Genomic DNA, 27010 nt, shown 5'->3' on the forward strand with positions numbered 1-27010 from the left:
ATTTTGGTCGGTTTCATTTATTTTCTTTTTTGTCTCCTGAACAAGATTGTAAAATTATTCAATGAAAAGGCATTTGGCGATACAATGTATGACATACTGATAACTCGGAGTTATCGTTTGACAACAACAGCAACAAAACAAACCAAGACAACGGGGAAGTGTCAACAACACCATATTCGTACACAAAATCAACATAACTATGGCAAAATATAAACAAAGGAAAGATTTACATGGGGACACTTAAAAGTACAAGAAGAATAAGACCAGATGTTCCGAAAAGAACAGCACCCTGCTTGGTATACAACGGAGGAATGCTCCAATTTGTTTGCCTTTTTTCTGACTTGGAATCGCGTATCCATATACTATAGCTAAGGATTATATGAAAGAAATGTATTAATGATGATTTTATTTTTATAAAAAAAAAATCGTCGACAAGACTTCGATAGCATAGCAAAAATTGTTTATATCACAGAAAACCTATCCACAATGCTACTGTTCTTGATAGGTGTTTCATTTCAATAATTCCTGCAATATTTCTTGGAGTACGTTAAAATTACTATTTCTTTGAGTAAAGAAAAAATAGTCATTAACGTGCTTACAGACACGGTTCTAGGGAAATATGAATGTCCACTGTATTACAGGGAAATGGCATTTATAACGCCTATGAAAATTATCTGAAAGACAAAGACGTCACATGCTTACATGTGTTTGCCGTTCTGTCATTTATGAAAATAATAACGACAAATTAAAGATTTAAGGATAAAATTCCCACGAAGTTTCACTGGGCAACTGATGGAACAGCCCTAAGCGCATTTTCCTGTGACTGAAGTTTTCAAATATAGTCCGAGGACCCAACAACAGTAAAATATGTTTTATCAGTTTTTTACTAATTTTATGGCACTTTAACGATCATAAAAGAATATATGATACAACAATAGTGTTTGTTAATGACGTCACACTGCAGAGGCATGTCCGCTGAATTCGAAAAGAATTTCGCTATCATTTTTTTCGATGATATTGAAGACTAAGTTTGGATGGACGTGCCGTAGAGTTAGCTAGTCAGTGCTGGCTTTTACTTAACAGCATAGACCTGTGGCATAGCTGAAGACAAAATTAATTAAAGTTAAACCGTATGGTAATTTTAATAGATTTGAATAGTATTGCCATGGTTTCATGCATTTTTTGTTCCATACCATCCAGGTTTTGCGACTTGTTTTATCGTGCGACTGAACTGGAATGTCATATCACTTTTAAATCTTTCCACTATAATTGGAACGGACATATATAGTGAGAATACAATTGACAGCCCAGACAAAAACAAACACGGAATGGTCTTGAGATTTTTGAATTCCCACCTTTACACGAACAACCTTGCAATCTATGTCTCGTTGGAGACATGTCGTCTTCAGACAATTTATAAACATGACCCAACAGGATGAAAACCTAGATTTCAATTTAACTCACATTTATCTTATGAATAATTCATCAATGTGACTATATCTATCTCCCAAAATAGCACACCAAATGAGGTCCACGAAGGGGAGAAGGGGTACTATTCTAAAACAAGGTATATACATTTATATCCGTCAATAATCACGGAACAAACCTACTGCATTTTGAGATTTGCGGCGGTAAATCGTAGTAACATTGTCGCAAATTGGGTTTTTCTGGCTCCGCGTCGCCAGTAAAACTCCAATTGCGACAATATGATCACGATATATCGCCGCAAATTTCAAAATACGGTAGGGTTGTCCCGTAATTGTTCACATATATTTTTATTTAAGCATTGAACTGTTTTTGTATGGTATTTATGATCTATTTGAATGACACAGCTTTGAAAGCAAACAACATAATGCGCGCTAGCTCATTATGATTTGTTTGCTTGCAAAGCTGTGACATTCTCGCGCATGGACAAATACAGTGAACATCGTAAATCCGAACTTGCCCTCCACGAGGAAGTTATTTTTGGAAGTTAATTCGAACTTTTCTCTTTGCTCATTTTGTGAAGAATCTACATATGTAACGAACCCCTGTTGATCAGTGTAGTGTAACAGACGATATTTCTGATAAATTGCATGAGCGTTAAAATTGTTTCCATTGCCGGCATTGGTGATTTCAACCGATGTGTATTTTGTACGATATTGCAGACCTTGGTCTTGTTTTCGTTGTAATAAAAGTTTTTTTTATTTTATTTTTTATTTTGCACATAAATTTACCATGACATTGTCAAATCTCACAATGCCCAGCGATATTTCAGCAGCCGTCATGTTTATTTATATTGGATATTGTAGTTCCGGTCAGTGTTGTATTAATACGCTAAGAATTGTGTCTCATGATGCATGGTAATTAAAGTCCCATCAACGACACAGCTTTCAAAAAGACTATATAGTGACAATGCCATGCAAATGTAAATATAAACATATATACCTCTTTATCAAAAAATATGTTACGTCTCAAATAAATTAGAATTACTAATAGAACAACACTTACTTTTTTTTATCATATTTGAATAGGTCAGTTTTACCCATCATGAAACCCTCCCAGGTAACTCAGGTGCAATCACGGTGCTATTTTAACGTTTTGTTTACAAATTCATAAATATGACGTTCAGAAACCGAAGGAATGATGAATGAAACTTAATGTACCAAAGCTGAATATAAAAACTAACTGCTGGAATAGAAACGATGAAAAACCTGTATGACTTCGTTTGCTAAAATAAATAAATACTAATTATTATTTGCTATATATATAAAGAAAAAAAAATTGGTTGTCTTTTTAAAATGATGTAATGACGAATGATACAGACGTGTTCTAGTAATTCTATAAATAACCAAAAACACACGTCTTCTAATAACCCGCTTTGCAGAATGTATGGATATGTCTAGATCTGAGGCGGTGAGGTACGCGTCCTCCTGAAAGAGTATGTTGTAGCAAACACCGAGGAGCTTATTCGTGATAACAGCTGCTTTTAAAGTTAAGTGTTTAAGCTATTAAAAGATAAGCTGACGATAAAATGGGTATTTAAAAGTGATATATAATTGATGACTTTCGATAAACGTTTTTAGATGTTATGAAAAATCATGACTTTACGAAGAATTTTATATTTCATGTAAAGGATTATTTCGACATATCCCCATCTATCAAACTCACACTTTGCGCTGGTAACATTGCCTATGTCCATTATTCTACATGTAAAGCCGACTTAGACCCATTAACGACCATTTAAGAAGAATACCAAAAGCATTATCTTAAATAATGCTCATACATCAAATTTGACAGTGGAATGTAGATAGTATATGTACACATCCTGTTATAAGGAATACATTTATAGAAGGGGCCAGGTTTTCTACATTCTTACGGTTTTCACTAAGCGTTTGCACTGTCGTGTAGGTTTTATATGTTTACCTTGCCGTAAAACCAAAAAACTGCCGCGCAAAAAAATAACCCTACACAGTCTCTTAATCTTTTTTGTCTCTTAAAAGTTTTTTCTTCTTTTTCTTTTCCTACAACTGTTTTACTTCCAGTGTGGCCTCTGCAGATTCAGACAAAAAAACTGTTCTGTCTCATTTCATACAAAATCGGGGATTTTCTTCTTATTTATTATATAGGGGACTTTGTAAAAATAAAAGAAATAATCTGATGCCCCATCGCGAAAATCTGGATATCTCTCTTTTCTTCTCTCTCCTCTGTAATCCTCCATTTTAGCGGTGCCTCCCTAGTCTTCTGTCTCTTAATGGTTGTAGTTAACATTGCCAGTATATGTACCTACGGTTTACCCAGTCTGTTTGTCTTTTCATGACTTACGTTTTACTGATGAATTTAAAATTAAACATCAAATCAAAACGTATTGATAATGAACCAAGAGACCAGTATCAGTCATAATAAAAGACGTCTGTTCAGTACGTCTAAGATTATTATTTTTTGTATTTTACGTCCTATTAACAGCTATGGCCAATTAAGGACGTGCCAGGTTTTGGTGGTGGAGGAAAGCCGGAGTTCCCGGAGAAAAACTACCGACCTACAGCCAGTTCCTGGCGACTGCCCCACGTAGGCCTCGAACCTGCGACCCAGTGGTGGAGGGCTAGTGTTAGCAGAATGTCAGACGCCTTAACCACTTGGCCATCTGGGCCCCTCAGTGCGTTTAACAATGGTGGTGACATACGTATACATATTTTTGTTGTTGATTTGACACGACATCATATTTGGTACAACAACTGGTAAAGAAAATTCATGCGTTGTTTTTTCTTTAATAATAATTTCTCATTTAATTCCAGTGTGCTGATGCCTTTATTCATTTCATTACTTGATAGCATAACATTTGTATGTCTTTATCACTAATATGTTGTCGAGATTTTGCATGTGAAAAATAACAGGAGTCGCGTAACTTTCCCGTTTGAACAACTACACTACAGTAACTTGTAGTAAATACCGTTCGACGCCACTCAGACTCTAGTGATTGAACATTCACATCTTTCAGCGCAGTGTTACAATGTCACGGAAAACGTTATCAAAATCCTATATATACAGCCATGTCAAAAAGGTATTATTTGCTCGACATAATGTTTAATTTGAAATCTCGTTTCAGGGGATTAGTTGCAGGGATATTGTAAGCAGCACAATTATTGATGTCACGAAATCTGTCTTAGTACATGTAGTATTGTTCACATCTTTGACATTTCGTGTATTAGGCAAATTTGATATGTGAACGTTAGTTGATAATAAGATTATACCATGCTTAACGCGCTTCCGTTTTATCATAACCACATGTGCAAAATTGCTGGATCCAATGAATCTGTCCGCCTTTATCCCGAAGAAATCATTGACGCTATGCAATTGTCATGGCCTCTTCTCCGCTGCTTTGCATTAATATTTTCCCATTTAAAGCAATTTTAATTTCATAAACACTTCCTTGAAAAATCTGGGTTGACGTTTGTTTGTCCATAGTTTCTGTTTCCAAACAGCTAGTCATATTTCAACAGTGTCAATAGACGATAGAGTCACATGCTCGAGGACCATTTTAAACTGTCATCACACACTCCACCGAGTCAATTTCTTATGACAATAGCCATCCAAAAGTGCCTAAAAAGGCAGAGTAGGTAGGCGAGGAAAGACAAAGAGGTTCTTGGTACTGGAATTCGGTTCTATTTGGTTTTATATTTTCCAACTAATTCATTTGGTTGGTCGGTTGTACCATCCTATCAGCCGCTAAGGTCGTTTAAGGACGTGCCTCAATGCCAGTAATGTACATGTATCCATGCGTGTGTGGATGTGTGCTTGAGCATGGCACGTTAGTGTAATTTACTCCTTTGCAATATCGCGGATCTGATGCCGAAGCACTCGGCAAAGCATTCCGCCCGGTCACATTATATGTTGACAACGGGTGGACTAGTTTTTGCCATTGTTCTCAATGCTTAACGTTTACTATTGTTTGAAACAGCTGACTACAATTTGTAAGATGAGGTAGATTACCGAACGCCTGTGAAATGTCTGACTTTCACTTCGTTAATTTTGTATTAATTACGGTATGAGTTGTCTTGTAAAAGTTGAGATATCCATTTGTATAAAAAAAAATCAAGATTTCATAATAAAATGTTAAAATTAATGGCTCGGGACCAGTTATCATGAATTATCGCAATTAATTTAGGTAAACGTATTGAGTTGATCGAACTTTTACCAGCTAAGGTAATTTAACTCCACGTGTTCAATATGGTACAATATCTACGAATATGCGTCAGCATGCGTGTTTGTGTGGTGGTGTATTTGCCAAGCAAAGCATTGCCAAGTAAGGCGTAAGGAAAAGAAAAAGTTGCTAGAATCGAAAAAAGCTTAAAAATCACAAATGTTGCAATGTGAACGCAACTGAATATTTTTTGTCGTTTTTGTGACTCCAAGAATAGAGCTCAAAGTAATTTGACATATGCAGGGCGTCTCCACATTAGTCGTCCCCTACGAATCATGCAGTGTGTAACAGCAGGTGTTCTTCTTTCAAAATTCCCGATCTACACGGGTGTCATTCGATTACTCTGTGCAAGTGCGTTTTCTCCAAAACTTCGGGGTTACTGTCAAAGATGGACGAACTATGTCAGGTTGCAAACGTCCACAAAATTATTTAGACGAAATAGGACCTTTCTATTTAGGTTTCGTCTTCCAATATATGTTGACAAATATTCTCTCTTAGAAATATTTCGGAAAAACAAGCTGTTTTCCGACCGTCTTCAACTTCAAATAAATCGAACAACAGTATGAGAAACTCGTGTGGACAAACTTGCGCAAGGAAGTCAACAAAACGACCGAATTTATACCGTTAGGAAGTGCAAACAGCCAAAAATGAAGAGGCATCAAAAGTACTTCTGATTCCTGCTTGCATTCGTTTAAAAAATAATACCGCTATGTAGTTGACAGCAACTAATTCCTAAATATTTGTATTATGCTCGTTATCGCTCATTCTAACGACCAATATTGAATATTTCAGCATGGTTTTTGCACAAGGAAGGCATGTTCCATGTACGAGAACTCAATCACATTGTCATTTGTCCAAAAAAAATCTAAACTGATGAATTAATCAATTCATGATGAATGGTCCTCTCATGCTGGCAAAACAGCCGAAAATGTTCGATCATTTAGTATGACTTTAGATTCAAACTTTTATGGAAAAAGATATACTGTATACCAGAATATTTTCGCCGAGTCAGTTATTTGCCGTTCCAAAATAAAATCAACTTTCGCTCGATAGAAACATTCGCCATTCATATTTAATAACTTCGTGTTTTATGTCGTTTACAAATGTTCGCTGTAATGATACATTCGCTCTCGTAAGATGGGCAAAAAAAGCTAATTTTAAACAGCAACGAACTTTTTCCAGTATACAGAAATTCATTTAGGAATTTCTTATAAAAAAAACCCAAAAATTCCTGCCAAATTTCACGATAACTCATTGCAACCCAGTCTTATTGAAAATTAAATACTATAAACACAGACTTGTGGTCGAGGAACATTGACATGCTCCTGTAATTCATAGGTCCAGTTCCTGGCACCTCCGTTCTATGATATCCATGTTACATGAACAGCAGTTGGACTGCAAGCAAACTGATTCACTAACCTGGAACCTCGTTTTGGATATAAACGCCTAAGCTTGCTCTCCAACTGGAATAACAGAAATCTTACACAACCCAGAGTTACATTGTTTAGGTCCCATTATGTATATTCTGGAACTTCTACTGTATACTGAGTTACGTTTAATACAACCCAGAGTATAGGTAGTATAACAAGTCTGGTTTTACGCATTTAAATAAAGCATAAAGTACATATGTAGAATACTTATCAACCGTTAGGCTACTTCAGAATAGAGTGAAGTATTTATTTGTTTTCTCCAACTGTGCTGCATGATAATACAGAAAGTATTAAGACCCCTGCCCATCACCCTATACTTCTTACACACACCATGGTACACAGCGATTATGATATAGTGACATATGACAGGTATATGTACATAAATACATGTACTGGTCAAGACTAGCAAACTGACAACAAATGCACATTTTGGTTTTGTTAGGTTTCATTTGGTTTAGGGTCCTATTAAAGTGTAGGCCATTTAAGGAACTACATGTGTTTAATTTATGTTTGTTTTTTCTTAATCATGCCAAAGGCACACAGAAAAGTATTCCACCCAGTCACATTAAACTGACAGCGGGTCAACAAGATGTTGTCATTACCCTATATGATGAACTTTAAGCAAGGGATAGCATGTCCAAGCCTTGAAAGATTCTAAATATAGACTGATCAATCAAAACGTCTTCCGGTCATACTTGTAATTACAGTAGAAGCTCCAGGTTATACATAATGGGACCTAAAGACCCGTTTTACCAAACGCTAGTATAATGTGCCAAGTACAATAACACACAATGAAGCTATTCGATCGACAAGTATATACAGCACTTTGTTATTGATTATAGCTTATTACAACTCCTGCAACCATCGAAATATTAATTATGTGATGGAGGATAGACAACGATATGGCTAATTACGGTCACTACTGTACAAACTTTCGACGACACTGTAAGTTGGAACATTTATCAATAAACCAAATAGTATGAAATTTAGTAACTCATCCCAACGTGTAGCAGCGATAAGAAAGATGGGTAAAGTTGGAAAGGAGATGAGGTACAAATATGAAAAGAACAATGTTGCCTGGACTTACACACCAATTCGCTTGCGGAACAACTTCTATATAGGAACGATACATATTTAACAGGAGAAGAAATGCATGTCAAGACTGGAGTTCGAACCTTGGACCTCCGAACTCTAGACGGACGCCCTGACCAATTAAGCTACCTGATCGCCGACGATCGACCCAGTCCAGTTCCGCTATGCCTACATTTTACATATCTAATGCATCACGCTGACAGGACGGCTTAATCGGGAGGCTAACCTCATCTGAGAGTTACAACCGAATATAGCAGTACGCACAACCATTATCGCTCTGCTGACACGTGAAAAAAAGTAACCTCAACAAAATAGTCTGCTTTAAAATATATACGGAACGATAGACCGAACTATTGGCTCATCCCAGAATAAGGGCCTTTTAAAAAGCAGCTAATACACATTACGACAAGTACTTTTGCCAAGTTGGCAGAATAGGACAACAAACAGTCTTTCAAGTGAACTTATTATATTGCCATAAAGGTCAAACAATATCACAAAAGGAATCTATAGGCGACAATTATCGTTGGACACCAAATGGCGTAATAACACGATATATTATACCAGCATTTGTCGTTTAAATGACTTTGTATGGTTCATTTGTACAGACGTTGTAAGTTAGATATATTTTTCCGACATTAGATATATGTAAATATCATGGAGAAAGCCGACAATATATTAAAGGAAGATAAAGAGAATCTTGCTATTCTCACTTCGTTTGCAACACGATTTCTCATCCCTTCAAGATTTCTTACCCGTTAGAAAAAGCAATTGGAGAAGGCATATTAGCCATTGAGATGTAAATAAAATGATTCGATTTGGGGGAGTTGTGATCTGTATGGCTTATTTAACCCTTTCCAAACAATTAAGCAACCTCTTTTCCAACTTTTAATATAATCGCTTATCAGAGGGACAACGCATTACTTAAGATCTTCTTTACTTCATTTTTCACTTTTTTTCTCACTCTTAACATTTTTATGAACACGATCGTCGATACTAAACTAGGAAAATATGGCGGATTAATATTCCGGACTAAAATAAATTATTTGTTAATTGGACAAATTTCTTGGAAGCAAAATGATCTCAAGTTCACCATAAATGTTATAATGTTTAATATATATAACATTATACATTGTTATGCTCCCAATATATACAGTCTGTTCATACTTTATGATGGGGAATACAATGCTTGCTTGTAATAATGATAATAATAAATAATAATTCGAGTTTCTTATATAACGCATTATCACAACAAAGTTAATAGGTCGTCTCAAAGCGGTTCACAAATTTTTATCCGTGGTTATAGGGCCTTTGCAACCAATATCTTTCTCAACTCCCTGAGGAGCATACAGACGATGATGCCATTTCCTCGCTCACAGCTAGCATTCTACAATTCTAGCACTGCCCAACCACGTATTCATTTATAGCGGAGTAGACTGGAACAAACGGAGTTAATTATCTTGCTCAAAAATACAATACAGTGCTGTGCCGTGACTCGTACCCGCAACCCTTCGATCACGAGTCCAGCGTCCTACCACTAGACTACCGTGCCTTTCCTGACCCACATTTTACATCTCTGTGACTAGTTCGTGCTGAACAGTTATGTTTTTGTACCCTTTAGTCTCTAAGTTGTCCTACCTATTGCAAATCTGACTATTGCCTGAGTGCGTGGTAAAATATAGTTCTACATCACGAAAATTAGTTCATAGCTTGAAACTTTTTGAGCAGCATATTAGTATACAGAATATATCGTATGTGTTCGTTACTCCTTCTCATTAATGCATGCTATTATGATACACTAGGCAATTAAGAAAATTTCGTAACTAGGTCCTTAATGGAAGGAGGTATAATGAAAGAGATATATTGTTATAACAGCGGAGTAATTTGATATAAAAAGTCCTCCGTTTAATGGACGTGTATAGCGCCGGTCGGTATATATATATGGTGGTAGTTAATTACGGTCAGCAGATGTTGTTGGATAATTGGTACAAGTTTTTGTTTTGAGTTCTAAGTAGTGATTCTTGAATGAATGGATATCAAGATAACGAACCATGGATTGTCGGTTGCGCAGTGTATAACACACTCGCCTTTCAACAAGGCGGCCGGAGTTTGATTCCCCGGTCGGAAATGAAAAGGTAAGGGTCATCTACCCGACCAGATTAGTTTTCTCCCGGTTCTTCAGTTTACTCGTACATTAAGACCCTCGCGCGCACTAAGATCTGGGCCAACAAGAGTAACCAATACATATTGCAATAGCTTTTATCGTATTTGTTGTAAAATAAATAAAGTTCAAATTCATCTTACGATTTTGAACTCTTGAAGATTGTTTCTTTCAACAGCTTTGTTTCACGTCGCAATACATTCTACAGGACTAAAGATGTTTGGAATTTAAGAATTTAGAAACGAAAGTAATCATATGGTGAAAAAAATCAAAAACTACAGCATTAGATCTCGGAACGTATACACAGCCCATCCAACACTTTTGCTATAGACCATGAATTACAATTTATGTAGCAGCAAAATGAGAAATGAGTACCTTGACGACGATAATAACTCTTAGCCACATATTTCTAAAAAAAAATTGCAACCAGCCAATATCTTTCTCAGCTTCCTGGGAGGCATACAGCCGGTGCATTAAGCAGCTAGCATTCAACAGTTCTTGCACTGTCCAACCACGTACTCATTTACAGCCGAGTAGACTGGAACAAGCGGATTAAAGTATCCGTTGCCCAAAGATTCAACACAGTGCCGTGCCGGGACTCGAAACCGCAACCCTTCGGTCACGAGCCCGACAGAGAGAGCTAAATGTCATGCGATAAAATATCTCCAGACACACCAGCTTACATGTACAAAGATATCTGTTTTGACGCACGCACTGTAAGAAAAAATTGCGAGACTCTATTATACTCTTATGGCATTTGCATTTATGACCGAATACGAGAGCAAAGGGGGCAATAAAAACACAAATGATGTATTAAAATATATATATTTCTATCAAACTAATTATTTGCTCGTCACTGTTGCCCTTTGAGAATAATTACCTGTTTATAGACGGAAATACCATACAGAATGTCATAGACGTCACACGGATAGAGTACGCAGTGTTTTTATTCAATAAGCCAACATGAATTTATAGCCACCGTCCGGTGGGTTGGAAAACAAGCTTAAGGCTAGTATAAATTCCATGAATACATGTTTAAATCACAGAGCCGATCTAGCCTGCACTTAAGATAGCCCGTCCTATTGACGAATGTCGCCCCTTGTATAAAAAACCTGCCATCCAGCCCCATCCCCGACCCATGTTCGAAAGGGTTTAGAAATCATGCGAACAACATAATAACCCGTAAAGTTAGGTTGCATATTTTTTAAGGTAATGAAATGTAGTTGTCCGAAACTTTTGTGTTTTAAGATAGAAATAAGAAAAAAAAAAACACCCAGAAACTCATTTTGAATGCACGTCGCCAATGTTGACATTAGGTTTCAAATGCGCATTAAAACAATTTATACACGGAGTTTACAAAACCTATGAGAAACCAATGAACTATGAAATATGCGTAGCCAGACAGGAGATTTCACTCTAAGCCGAATAAAAAGACATGTTAGTTGCTTTATCTGTCATAACAATAATTCCACTGAAGTGGATGTGTCGCCTGCGCAGGAAGCTGGGAGATTGTTCTTAGCATAGCATGAAGTTTGAGTTTGATTGGCCCAAGGAAACTGAAGTTATCGCACGCAAACAGATTTTCTATTTATAGTAACAGTGACCTTGACCTTTGACCTTCGGACCTGAAAAGCAATCCCAATCAAGCACTTTTAATAAGGAAGCAATGCATGAAGTTTGAGTTTGATCAGCCCAAGACAACTCAAGTTATCGCACGAAAACCTCTGTGCAGACGACGCCGCCGACGCCGACATAGCAATACCTATGTTTCACCAGCTTTTCGCAGGCGACACAAAAAGGGAGAATACACCTCCTACAATAAATAAGTAAAAATGAATGGATAAACAAAATTCTGAGTTGAGCACTTCTTTGCGACTATAACTGATTCAGGGGTACCGTGCACCTTAATTTTACCCAGTCTACTCAGCTGTAAATGAGTACGTGGTTGGGCAGTGCTAGAGTTGTAGTATGCTAGCTGTGAGCGCCGAAATGGCCGCACCGGCTGTATGCTCCCCAGGGAGTTGAGCAAGATATTGGCTGGTTGCAAAGGCCCTACATTTTTGTATAACCGCGGATAATAATTTGTAAACCGCTTTGAGACGAACTACGCACTAGTGGGTGATAAAGCGGTATATAAGAACCTCGAATTACTAATTACTATTATTAAGTTGGTCTTACAAGTGTATAAAGCCGCCGTATAATAAAATCCTGTGATAACGTTACGTATTTCTGGGTCATTACAATGCCTGTTTTGACCACTTTTGAATTAATGTAAATTTATGTCGTTAAATGCGTTAATAATGTGTAACAACCAATCAATAATCCTTTAATCAATATTATGTTAATACATAACTTTAAACTTATGTCGAGGCGAACAACAATACCCGTTTGTATCAAACTAATCCTGCCATTAGGCATAAGCCAGCGTGCCGGAAATCAAAGTACAGAATTGGATCACTTCGCCCTTTTCCGTCCCATGCTCGGAAAATACAGAAATAGTCGAGCGGGGTCCGATTGTAATAGTGAATGATATCCAAAAAAATACCCCTGCTTGAAAGAAAACGGATGTCAAAAGAGGTGTCAATCCTTATGGGAGTCGACCCCTAAGGGAAATCCGTTTTAGCCTTGACCCCTGACGAAGTTAATCAGACAAGGATATACTTTTACACGACCTGCTTGTTTATCGCAGACTAATGATCATGGTGTTATGGTCCGGGATTTTTTTGTCCACGAGGGATACAAGCACTAGCAATTCCTATCGGGAACCGTCGACACTTTCCGTAAACGAGATTGACACATGTGTTTATATAGACACAAGGAATGACAAAATCGTAACAGACCAACCAGATTTGACTTTCTGTCTAACAAAAAACCCTCAATTTTATAAAAGATCATTCTTACGATTACTTCTTATAAATACAACTGATTATTATCTCCTAATAATTTTGATGTTGTATTAAAATATTCATAAAGTGTAGTTTATGATAAAAAAGTAATAAAACGACCAGTTCTATATCGTTTGCCGTAACAATATTCTACAAGGTATTTTTACCAGCCCAAGGGCCGGGTGCCATCGGGTCTAATATGAGAATCTGGATCATATTGATACACATGTATAGACGTAGGAAATAGAAACGCTTTTTAATGACATGTAATATCCTCGTAAAAATACAGAGAAAAAATCATCTTTTTGACTAAATCTTTATCTATCACTTTGTTAGGAATTATACCTGCTGCCCCCATAGCATTATCGTAAGAGTGGACTTAATTTGGGATCTTATCTTTTCTCTTGTTTCTTAACAACTTTCTTCTTCCTAATGTCTACCTTGACAATGCCTCACTTTTGGCTTTTAGTTGAGCGTTTGTCCCTGTGAGGAAGGCTTTGGGTTCTATCCCCTGGCCGAGACATACCAGAGTCTGTAAGAATGGTAGTTTCTACTCCTGCTTAATTAACGCTCATCAATTTAAGAGTAGGACGACTGGTTCGCCCGTTGTCAGTATAATGTGACCGGGTGGGGTATCCTGCTGGGTGTCTTCGGCAGCATGTTTCAGTGAGCTAGCACTATAAAGTCTGCATCTTTTAAGAGGAAAATATGGTTATACAACAGAGCAGATATCTTAAATCTTAAAACAGAGGTAGGACAGGTAAATTGGATAGATTTGTTTTCTCATGCGGACAATGTAAGCGAAAAATGTAAACTGTTCACTGACAAAATAATTTCTATTTTAGAAAAGCATATTCCTAAAAAAAATTGTTACTGTTAATAAAAACGACAAACCATGGATGAACGGAGATATAAGAAAAGAAATTAAACGTAGAAACAGGTTAAGGAAACATTTTATCAGAGTTAAAACCCCATTGTCTGAAGCTAAATTTAAACGTGCACGAAATAAAGTAAATAATATGCTGAAACATGCAAGAGCACTTTTTTATACAAATGTAGATGGACTTATCAATGATAGTTCAGCTAATCCTAAAGCATACTGGAAACTAATGCGTATGCTTTTAAAAGGTAACATTTCTACCGATATACCTCCCTTACTTAACCCTACAAATAACCGCTTAACCACAGACGACTATGACAAATCCAATATTCTAAATAACTTCTTTAAATCTGTTTCTGACCTTGATGACCATAACGACGATACACCCTATTTTGACAACCAAACAGACGCGTCCCTTACTGAAATTGTAATAACAGAACAAGAGGTTTTAGATATAATCAATATTTTAGACACTAATAAAGCTGCTGGTCCTGACGGCATCAGTCATAAAATGTTAAAAATGGTATCCAATGAAATATCTGCACCCCTCACACTTCTATTCAACGAATCCTTTCGTACTTCTGTATTTCCTGATTCATGGAAACTTGCCCATGTGACACCTATTTTCAAAAAGGGGGAATCTGAATTGGCAAATAACTACAGACCCATTTCCTTACTTAGCTGCATTGGCAAACTTTTCGAACGAATAATTCATAAGTTCATCTATAACTATCTCTTCAGCAACAAACTTCTATATACTTTACAGTCTGGCTTCTTACCAAATCACTCTACAACTCACCAACTCATCGAACTCTATCATAGCATACTTACAGCACTGGAGAATCGTGAATATGCTGCTCTTGTTTTTTGTGACTTTTCTAAAGCTTTTGACTACTGGCACAAAGGTCTATTAATTAAATTAGAAAAATACGGGATAAAAGGCAAACTTTTAGATTGGATTAAAAACTACTTAAGTAACAGACGCCAGTCAGTGGTACTAAAAAATGCTATATCTTCTGAAGTATCTATCAAAGCCGGAGTTCCTCAAGGTTCAGTGTTAGGGCCACTTCTTTTTCTTGTATACATCAACGATATCTCAAATACATTACTATCAATGACTAGACTTTTTGCTGACGACACCGCATTAGCATACTCTTCGAAAAATTTACACGATATAAAACAAATTATAAACTACGACATGGAACAATTAAACCTTTGGTCAAATAAATGGTTAATGAATTTCAACCCAAATAAAACCGAAATTCTCTTAATTTCCAACACAAATATACCTTCTAACCCACAATTTCTTTTCGACAACACACCTATCCCTATTGTTAAAAACCACAAACACCTAGGAGTCATTATTAGTAACAACGGCACATGGAACTCTCACATCGAACATATACTAACAAACACTACAAAGTACATTGCAACTTTAAGGAAATTAAAATACATCCTAAATAGAAAAAACTTGGAAAAAATATACCTTGTTTTTATAAGACCACTATTTGAATATGCCTGCGAAGTATGGGACAATTGTAATATCACATTTTCGAATAAATTAGAGAACATGCAGTATGAAGCAGGTCGAATAATAACTGGATTACCTATTTATACAAAAAAAGAATTTATTTACAGAGAGCTCGGATGGAAATCATTGATAGATAGACGCAGGATTAGAAAATTATCCATGTTTTATAATATTTATCATGATAATGCTCCCTCATTTCTTAAATCTCTTCTACCACCTATTGTGTCAAACTTCTCTAACTATAATCTTAGAAACAGGAATAACTTTCAGAACCCATACTATAGACTGCAAATCACAAAATCATCCTTCATACCAAGTACTTCAGACTACTGGAACAATCTATCTATAGAAACAAAGTCATCAGCATCCATTAAACAATTTAAATCTCTTATTCAGCCCCAAGTCACTACCCCTTCTTATATTAAATGTTTTCTTGAATATGGGTCCAGAAAAGTAAATATTATACATTGCCAATTACGAAACCGCAGTAGCTCTTTAAATTACGACCTTTTTAAAGCCCACCTTCGAGACAACTCTACTTGCGACTGCGGAAATGACTCGGAAGACTCTTCCCATTTCTTACTAAATTGTAAAAAATTTGATCAATCCCGTAATATAATGCTCCAATCCCTCGATTGGTATAACGAGATCACTGTTGAACACCTTCTCTTCGGAGATGCAAACCTTGACTACAATCTAAACATTCAAATTTGTAGGTCTGTACAACTGTTCATTTTAAGCTCCAAACGGTTTAACATGTAATACCCAATAGTCTTATTGAATAACCAGGATACCTATTTCGACTATTCTCATCTGTCTCTCCCCTCCACCTCCTCTCTTATTCCAGCCCCTCTCCCTTTTTCCAACACCAACGATCTCTGTGTACTAACTTCAATCTTAGCGTCCATCAATATCATAACCGTTTCCATATGACAAAGAGTGCGTGTTCGGTTTTCCTAATCTAGTCGGCTAAGTATGTAAGGCAGGAATTCACAAAAGGACTTGGAGTGACACAGGAGAAAGGCAAATGCGGCACGGAATGTGATTGAACTTTAGAAAAGCAGAAGGACATGTATGTATAGATTAGTTATACTGCTTACGCCGACTTGATTGGGAAAATCACACACGCGATCTCAAGTAAACTCTCCGAATACATATTTAAAAACTATACGTTGGTGTCCCTAATCCTATCATTACCTCTTTTGCTGTTACCCATCTTTAACATCTTATATATATATACATATATGAATTGTATTAGGTTATTACGTGACTCATTAATTTTGTATATATATTTTCTGTTACGGAAAGGACGTAAGTAAGTTGCAATAACTTTTGTCCAATCCATTTGTCTTTTGTTGCAATAAAATTGATTTAAACTAAAAGTCTGCATCAGTTCCGCGCTATCACAAGGAGACAAACACGAACATATCGCAGACTCCCAAAACACACGCTCATACACTACATGCATGCATCTTGTACACCTTAAATGACCAAAGCTGTTGATAGGGCGACCCAACGTATCTGCACTCAATTGCAATCTAGTGTTAAACAAGGAGGCCTTTGCCGATACGTAGTACCATTGATAAAATGTTTCTGTAGATTTTTCTTTATACGAACGGTGACAAAAGAAAAGGAATCTATAAGTTTGGGCCTAAAAAGTAAAACGACTTCTGAGGTAAGCGCTGAACGCGTTTGTAGTATCACATCGAACATAGAGTCCATATTTAATTGCTGATGGATGTTCGTAAGGCGAAAAGGGTAGTAGACACGCCTTTCACCAGGTTGCGTTTCCGTGAAAAGATCACCTGCTCGTTGTTTTGTCTTTTATACAAATCACTTATACAAAAGTATTTATGCATTAGTTTCGTAAACCCACTTCATATCGACTGATTTTCTCAACATTTGTCAAATCTTTTATCTAATGAATTTAAAGATGTACAATGTACCACCTACGATGCTATCATGTCATGGCATTCATAGCCGATATGAATCTCAACTGAAGTCGGTAGGACATATATGGTGGTATAGCAACGCAATAGTTAATGTATTCATATGTATATTGTAATTGGGGTTTGTAGCATTTAATTTTATTAGATAAAAATATATCAAATATAAAATACATATCTTCTTTTTTTTCTCTTGCAATTAATTTCAAATGATATACACGATGTATAATAATTAATATTTCTAAATACAGCGTTTCAAACGATCCAATCAGTGTGTTTTAACAAAACATTTAAAGCGTAAACAAGTACTTTCTGAAGACATATTTTGTGATAAGGTTGTTGTTGTTTACGCCCTAGTTGTTGACCTTCGTTAAAACAATTACGTAGATACAATACTGACTTATGCGCCATCTGGTGTCCAAAACATATCGGAATTACAGGACTGGGATTGACATTGACCAAGTTAACACTGTTACGTAACCCGTGTTAGGCCAACAATAGTATCCTTATTCTAATAATCCGCGAAAAGAGGTCGTAACATTACATGAAATAAGTCCTTATCCGAGAAAAAAGGAGACATAATGTAACCTATACGTTTAGCACGTGTACCATATCGGGAGAAAAACTGTGAACACTGTCTTGTCGCTAGGTTTACATTTTTACATCGTGGCCTGTGTTAATTTTTCCAAAAAGCAAGGCATTTTAACAATCACTTAATACTTGATATACACACATCTATCATGAATTATATTATAGTACAGTATAGCCTGTCTAAACCGGCTCCTGTTTGATCCGGATCCCTGTCTATACCGTCTTTGATTTGTGGTCTAGACATATTCCCTATATAATCACAGAAGTTCAACCCTGTATAAACCGGACCCTGTCCATTCCGAAAACCGGCTTTGTTTCATAAAAGTTGGCATAGTAATCCGTCTAAATTCCGGTCCTTAAATTTCTCTCGGCCGGCTACAATCTAAAGCAAACGCATTCTAAACAAAAAGGCGCTGTCAAATGTAGGATCGGGCTTCATTTGTATTATATTCTGGTTATTTTGTAAATAATTAAACGTTGTAATTGATTCATTTCTTTGTTGTTTATATTGACACACTTAAATACAGATCGTATGCAAAACACTACATTTTTGTATTTTCAAAAAAATGACATGCCGACCCTATATATACCAGACACCTGTGTAAATCGGCCAAATAGTTTGGTCCCAGTGACATCCGGTTAAGACAGGTTTTACCGTATATATAAGCCGTTATTCTCTACAGTTGTTACTGTATTTAAGAAAAACTAATATGGACTTCACTAGGTTTTGTCTGTTTACGGACAGGAATTAATTCTTTAACGTTTTTCCATTAACCCAAAATCTAGAATATTTGTTATTCATGTAACACACTTAGATACAGATCGTATGCAAAACACTACATTTTGTATTTAAAAAAAATGACATGCCGACCCTAAATATACCGGACACCTGTGTAAATCGGCCAAATAGTTTGGTCCCGGTGACATCCGGTTTAGACAGTTTTTACTGTATATATAAGCCATTATTCTCTACAGTTGTTACCATATTTAAGAAAAACTGATATGGACTTCACTATTTTTTGTCTGTTTACGGACAGGAATCCTTCAACTTTTTTTCATTAACCCAAAAACTAAAATATTTGTTATTCATGCAACCAAATAATGTATCGCTGTGATAATGCAAGAAGACGAGGAAGAAAGATATAGAATCCGTGTTAAATTGCAGTAGTTTAACGTTGTTTGTTTTCTGCTGTTTTACAAAAGCAGACAGTAAATATAAACGCACGCGCAGTGTATATAGCACGAGCAGCTGGCGACATCTCTACCTGTAACAGATCATGCCATTGATCGAGTGCTTTCCCTGGTATACATGTACTTTTCTCCTAATATTGTTTTTTTTTGTTGTTGTGTAATTTGATATGAAAAGATATGTTATATAGATTTCATGAAGGTTATCGGGAACATATTTATAGCCAATAGATAACGACTACATTAAAAGCTCTGTGCTCTTTGGCACACAGGTAAACTTGCAACTGACTTATAATTAGGTTCGAACCCTGTCGCCATGATCATTTTAACAACCACCTGTACAAAATGTACTTACAGCAACCAGTGACATTATTCACAAAATTTAATGTTTTCTTTCGGTGTTATCTTTACCTGGTATTTGGAATAAAAATAACTTCGTGTTAGAATGTGAGTGACATGTTACAAAATGTATCAACCAATATTCAGACAGTTCATTCATAAGGCAAAAGGAATTGGTTTTTATCAATGGCTGGTATAACATGAGATTTTGCTTACATTGCTACAGTACTGTACATAACAGTCCTGTTTTATCACAACAACGATGTAATAAGATTTACAGGACAAATCCAAACGAAGTATTATAAGAGGCAACCTTTCTCAGGAAAATGAAACATTGGTAATAGTCGATAAGTTGCGCAAAAATGTTGAACCTTCACTTAGAAAATAAACATTGAACCTGCTTTGAAAAAAGGTAAAACATAGTAAATAATTATACCCGCCCTACCTCTGGGGCCGTTGGATGAGTTGTGACACGGCATGTCGATAGGGTTCCCAGGTGAAGAGGTTAAATTCCACAAGTCCGATGGGAAGCTGGAGTTAAATGTCCACAAGTTCAAAGCACTGTGTTCAGAAGTGGTTAAGTTCACATACAGGGACTCCAGAAGACTTGATTTCAATAAATCCGACGCACTCAATTTTTCATCACCATCTACTGTACCAATGGCCTTCAACGAGCGACCGGGAACCCTATTGGTTCCGCCGTCATTGAAGACATGATATTTTCTACGGCACGCGGTCGCGCGCGATCTCAAATAACCTGTGAAAACGACGGAAACTCCAGCTATAATGGTTAAGGCAGTCACGCTTACAACCAGAGCGCGACAACGGTATACCGCTCGCGCACTATACGTTTTGTATTGACCGATAACACGCATGTTTCTCTTTTTTCTAAATTACAAATTAACGCCACGTGGTATTCTGAGCTTCCAATGAAATGCTTTTATTTAATCACAGCGCATTACGATTTAACTTTGTAATTGACTTCAGGTATACATGTTTACCTTCACATTTCTCTAATAATACACAGCCAGTTTTATCAACAATGGTTATCAATTAATCCAAATCGATTGTTGACGGGAATGAATGGTATTAACTGGTACGTAGGTCAATTTAGTTTGTTGCTTTGTCAGTTTGCAGAAGAAAAAAATCACTGACAATCACATCGATGTTTATGCTGACATCTTGTACCACAAATAACGTAAAATCACATTCTCCGAGCAACGATTAAATGTTACTGACTTGTTCCTGTCTTGTTTGTCCAAATATAGATTTACGTTATATAATTCTTCAACGGCACATTTGGTTATGACAAGTACTCGCAGATGTCATAGACTGTCCGTGATAACCCAGTATATACGATTCTAATTAATACGAAGGCTACCAGGTAAATAGCTTACTAATATCCCCTTTGTTGGGGACCTACTAGTACAGGTAACTATTCCTTGTATGTAAGTACATGTATATATCACACACACCGTATTATTCACATGGGTTTAGGAAAAATCAAGTTTTTTCTTGCGCATTATTTTAACCCTTGTTCTATTTAAAAGCACAATCGCTCCTTGTTGGCTTGTTCAAATATACAAGTTAATAGTTATATATTTACACGTTTGTAAAGCATCCACAGATTGATCACGTGATATTTCACGCACGCAATCAAATCGTCCGAAGCTGTTTCTCACTTTTTTACAATGGTTTTCTGTTTGTAGACAAGGCTTTCCTTTCAACTTCATTGTTTGACTAGATCAGTGGTGAACGGAGTCTCAAAATCCTATATACATTTTGTATCGTTGTTAGTAAACATGATTTATAAACATCAATAATCCTCTGATTCACAAGCTAACAAGATTCGATACACAGTTCTTGTGTACTAAACGCAGAAAAAAAAATCAAACAAGTGACATATACGTCTCTGATTTAACCGACGTTTTACCGTTTCCAGATATTCGGTCTACTATTTACAGAAAAAAAATCAAAAATTAGTTCCAGTAATCTGACATTCGTGAACTCCGAGCAGAAATTTTAACGCCATATCCGTGTGAATCAAAGCTACATGATAAGCGAGTTTTTAATCTGTTGTGAAATTTTGTCTGTTGTTCCGATGTATTTAGTATATTTGTCCACGCGAACGTTGGTCAGTTCTGTCTCATCATCGGAAAGTCTTCGGACAATCATTGGTCATCGGCTTGACCAAGACTGGACATTCATATCACCGACCAGACTACATAACGATGTCGCTAATTGTAATTCATGATTGGGATGGGTAGCATGGCTTCTGTCTCCTTTCAGCAATTCAGCACAAATCAATGTTGCCAGCGTTCAGTAACATCTCTTGTGTATATATGCTGATACGTAAACACACAATACATTTTTTTAAAAGTTTTTAAGGTTTTAAAAGATGACCATTTTTGATAGCTCAAAGATCAAGAACGTAAATCATGAGAAAAAATTGATTTGATTTGTTGCGAAATAACCTAGCGCAAGAGCTCGCCAAAATATATATTGTTATAACAATGCGACGGACGGCGGACTTCAAAATGCGAAAAACTCCAAGTGTGATAAAAGGATGTACTGTCCAGGCGTCTTTATGAGACAACAGTTGTCACTCGGGAGAAGGATCCAGAGGATGGTCTTCGGGAGATAAAACAGTTTTAGAACGAATTAGAAATCTAGGATATTCCAACGCAAAGCTGATAATCAACGTTGCCCAACATTATGACGACAGACGCGTGTTAGGAAGGGCAGTGTTACCGGCGAGATATCTTCATGAGCCCATGTTGAGTTAAGATATTGTGTATGGACTGGTCTATACAAATCGTATTGATTTTGTCACAACATGAATACAGACAAGCTGTCTATGTCTGTCAAACTCATTGATCCGCCTTTCGAGGTAATTACGCCTTCCCTGTTGCTAAGGACAAGATCATACGCTGTTGGACACCCAGAATGCGTCACGCCCACACTATGAACGTGGCCAATCTATTGAAAACCACGTCATTTTTTGTTTGTTAACTATATCCCATGTCCTTCCCGTCCCGTTCCGTCCCATCCCCGTTCCCATTCCGTCCCGTCCCGTCCTGTCCAGTACGGGGAAGTTCGTAGTTGCTATTTTTAAATCAACCACAGGACATTCACGTGTTACAGTATTAGCAAGCTTACCAATATAATATCGTATTGCCAATATACTGTTTTGTTCGCTCTTTAATTGAAATCCAGTTTTCGTACAAAATTTAATGCTTATGAATTGATTCCCTCTTACGGCACAATTTCTTCCCCCGACAGGATTTCGCACCCGGGTGAAAAATCGTGCTAATATCGCTGCGTTCGCAACACGATCTCTCAAAATACGAAACTACTTCCGCAGGAAACCTTGTTTCAAACAAAACAAATATACCAAGAGTCTCCATCGGATATTTACACTTTTCTCCGATANGACCCGTCCCCGTCCCGTCTTGTCCTGACGTCCCTCCATACCCGTCCCGTCGAAAACACATTTTCATGAATCAACCGACCTCATTTCTACAAAGGTCAAGTACGGGGAAGTTCGTAGTTGCTATTTTTAAATCAACCACAGGACATTCACGTGTTACAGTATTAGCAAGCTTACCAATATAATATCGTATTGCCTATATACTGTTTTGTTCGCTCTTTAATTGAAATCCAGTTTTCGTACAAAATTTAATGCTTATGAATTGATTCCCTCTTACGGCACAATTTCTTCCCCCGACAGGATTTCGCACCCGGGTGAAAAATCGTGCTAATATCGCTGCGTTCGCAACACGATCTCTCAAAATACGAAACTACTTCCGCAGGAAACCTTGTTTCAAACAAAACAAATATACCAAGAGTCTCCATCGGATATTTACACTTTTCACCGATACAGATGGAGTAACAAAAATTACTGGTGATATATTTCGTGCCATTTCTATTCCTTTCAAAAATCGCCTAGGAATACTCAGAAAGAATGGAAATGGGTCGTAAACCAATTAACCAACCGCTGAACGGGTGACGTCCCTTCGATATACTAAGCGAGATAACTCTTACAAAAGTATTTTGCTATGATTCAGGTGACGTTACGCTGTTTCAGGGATATCCCTTGCTCTGACGATGCAAAGGCTCGTTTCATATGAAATTAATATACTCGTTCAATAAATTTAATATAACATGAACACTCGTGCTAGATCCTCTATTTATTATACGAATATTTATACTATAAACATACGTATATATATATATATATAACGCATCGATTATAACACCATTCCGTTCATACCGAAACGAATGTTAAAAAAATATCGATCAACTCGACTGTGAAAGCTGATAGAAGATTTGATCTAGTTCGAATTGTAAATATTGTTATATAACATACAGCACCCGCTAACAATGATAAAAATAATAATTATAATAATTCGAGGTTCTTATATACCGCTTTATCACAAACCTAGTCTGTAGGTCTTCTCAAAGCGTTTAACAAATTTAGGTGGACTCAAGATTTTATCCACGTCCGACTGATGAGATCTATATCATCTATATACCTGTGTAGTAAGACGAGGAATAGTGTTAAAGATAGTGCCGTAGCTAGGGCTCGAACCGGCGACCTCTTGCTCTTCAGCCCGATACTGTACCGCTGAGCTAAAGGTAAATTCCAAAAGTCAACTAAATACCGTATCTTACAAATGGCTTCTAGGATATGACAAATGTTAAAAAAAAAAGTTTTGCGCGGAAGAATACCATGAGCCTCAAAACAATGTAGAAACATATTTTTAATACTATATTATCGTCGTTAACTTCTCCTTATGCACATTGACCTTTAAAATGGTGTCGTTATCCTGACAATATTTTCCATAACTTTACAATGATTTGTTTAAGACGAACTATTTTCTTACGCAGATCACCTTTGTGAGGTCTATTTCTATCACCTGGCGCGAACAGACGTTTTGTTTTTTAGAATACGATCCAAAATTGTAAAATCCATGCTCAGGTCGTTCGGAAGTTGTTTTCAACTCGTTCTCAGCTTCTTCCTGAATACTTTCATACTGACGATCCCATGATAATGAATGTATCTGGCTACCGGTAGGTGGTACAAAGCAGTGTATATATGATACTCTTGATTATCAACCATCAGTCTAAATCAAGTGCTTTTCATTATTCTAGATTATATTCTATTTCAGACTTGGTCATTCCCGGTTCGGAAACCCTTTGGTCGGACCCTAAACCATTGTACACCTTATGAGAGCTGTGAATGGTATAGCACCTAATCGGTAGCCGCAGAGTTGCGTATTTTGTTAACCGGAAATGAAGTATGTGAAAGTGAAAGTAGAAGTTCAGTGTCAACAAATATACGACTAGTTGTAGTGGGATTTACATTATTTTAAAAAGAAATAGGAGGTATATAGGGGTAAGTGGTGGAGAAAGGGTTATCAATATGTATTTCACAACGGAAGGAAAATAATTCCTGCATGTATAACTTACTGTTTAGTCATTAAAATGTTTAGATCTGTATTGTCTTCCCTGATTTTCTTTCATTTTCAGTAATTTTATTAAATTGAATTACTACACCTACAAAAACGATCAGATGCCTTTGATAGCGGGTTCCTGAATTCAAACACTTAAAACAATGCTTGTAAAATTACTTATGGAAACTTTTTTTAACAATAAATTTATGTGGATTAAATGTTTATATTATCGCTGACATATTACATCAATTTTCACAATTATTACACATGCAATTCACAAGAATTTAAAATAACAAATTTACTTTAGGTTATGGACATTCATTTATTGTTTCAGATTGGTAATACACAAGTACTAACTTTCACAGATCATGAACATTGCTAGGTACTAACATTGTTTCAGACCCATCTTCAGTGTCAATAATTACACCTGTATTTACTATTACAGACAGGTTATGAATTTTTAATCATTGCTTCAGACTGGTTATAAATTTGTGTTAACTTTCACAGACATGTAACAGAAAAATAACATTGTTTAAAACTTCATGATTATACATATACCAATTATACTTATTATCACAGACATGTTAGGAAAACTTATCACTTGTTTCAGACTGGCTATAAAACTTTTATTATACTATCACAAGTAAGGTTATCATTTTTTAATTATTATTTCAGGCTAGTCATAAACTTGTGTTAACTATCACAGACATGTACGAAAAAAATATTGATTGCTTCAGACTGGTTATAAACTTATAATTATCTCACCTTTCACATACATTATGAGGAACTTTTTTTAATTGTTTCAGACTGTTTACATACATATATATTTACTTTCACAGAAAAAAGTTATATCCCATGTATTATAGACAAGTGACACACATTTCATCATCAGATTGGTTCTAGTTGTGAAGATTAATCTTTGTGTGACCAAAAAGGCACGATCCAGATACATGCATGGTAACATCATGCACTTTATAAGTATTTAAATATATGAATTCATGGTAAAACATATTTCTCTAATCAGAAATCTAACCTACCTGTCAGACTGTCAAAAAAATAGAAACTAAAAAAAAATAACATTGAGGCTAACTCAAGGAACTCCTCACTCAGGTTCTTTTCAAAGTAATTCCACATCATGATCCAGCGGTCCCAGCATATTATTTGTTTGATACACATTTAGCAATACTATTTGGTCTAGGGTATATATATGATATATACCTATTTGTTTAACAACATAATTCATGTAGCAAAACATTAAAAATGTGTATAATCCTCAATTCCAGGTAAAGCACTATAAAGTATAGTTGAAGCCCAGAGATATATTCACCCTCTCATTGAAATTAAAATAATACCTATACCATTTTCTGTTAATTATGTAAGATGTATCACTATATTTCACCTATTTGAATAGTGTTGCAATTGTGTCAGAATACCTGTCAATATATATACAGTGATAGGCAATCAATTATCAATCTGTCTTACTGTCAATAGTGATACATGTATATATAAAACATGTATAGGGTAAATGAAATGGACAATTATTGTAAAATGTATAAATATACATGTGTAATACCTCTCTGTGGTAGTAATACATGTGTAATACCTCTCTGTGGTAGTAATTCATGTGTAATACCTATCTGTGGTAGTAATACATGTGTATTACCTCTCTGTGGTAGTAATACAAGTGTAATACCTCTCTGTGGTAGTAATACACGTGTATTACCTCTCTGTGGTAGTAATACATGTGTATTACCTCTCTGTGGTAGTAATACATGTGTATTACCTCTCTGTGGTAGTAATACATATGTATTACCTCTCTGTGGTAGTAATACAT

General features: G+C 36.2%; 2 protein-coding genes across 2 annotated transcripts in view; one reads left to right on the forward strand and one right to left on the reverse strand.

The window, feature by feature from the left end:
* LOC110458061 (corticotropin-releasing factor receptor 1-like) overlaps nt 1–27010 on the reverse strand; it is a gene marked incomplete at its 5' end in the record, with an annotated part of 139928 nt that overhangs the window by 68387 nt on the left and 44531 nt on the right. The window lies entirely within an intron of this gene.
* Nucleotides 15026–16862, forward strand: LOC110458062. The gene is made up of 2 exons (XM_021509613.1): nt 15026–15371; nt 15468–16862. Exons 1-2 carry the CDS (start codon nt 15240–15242, stop codon nt 16416–16418), a joined length of 1083 nt encoding a protein of 360 aa, XP_021365288.1. The 5' UTR covers nt 15026–15239; the 3' UTR covers nt 16419–16862.

The sequence above is a fragment of the Mizuhopecten yessoensis genome, unplaced genomic scaffold (assembly GCF_002113885.1).
Source record: "Mizuhopecten yessoensis strain PY_sf001 unplaced genomic scaffold, ASM211388v2 scaffold9421, whole genome shotgun sequence".
Classification (NCBI taxonomy): domain Eukaryota; kingdom Metazoa; phylum Mollusca; class Bivalvia; order Pectinida; family Pectinidae; genus Mizuhopecten; species Mizuhopecten yessoensis.

What these genes read in the sequence shown, in the direction of transcription:
- LOC110458062 (XM_021509613.1), top strand. Translation starts at nt 15,240, where the DNA reads ATGACTAGACTTTTTGCTGACGACACCGCATTAGCATACTCTTCGAAA. An exon ending in AATGGTTAATGAATTTCAAC is followed by an intron (nt 15,372 to 15,467) that starts CCAAATAAAACC and finishes ATTGTTAAAAAC; the next exon opens with CACAAACACCTAGGAGTCAT.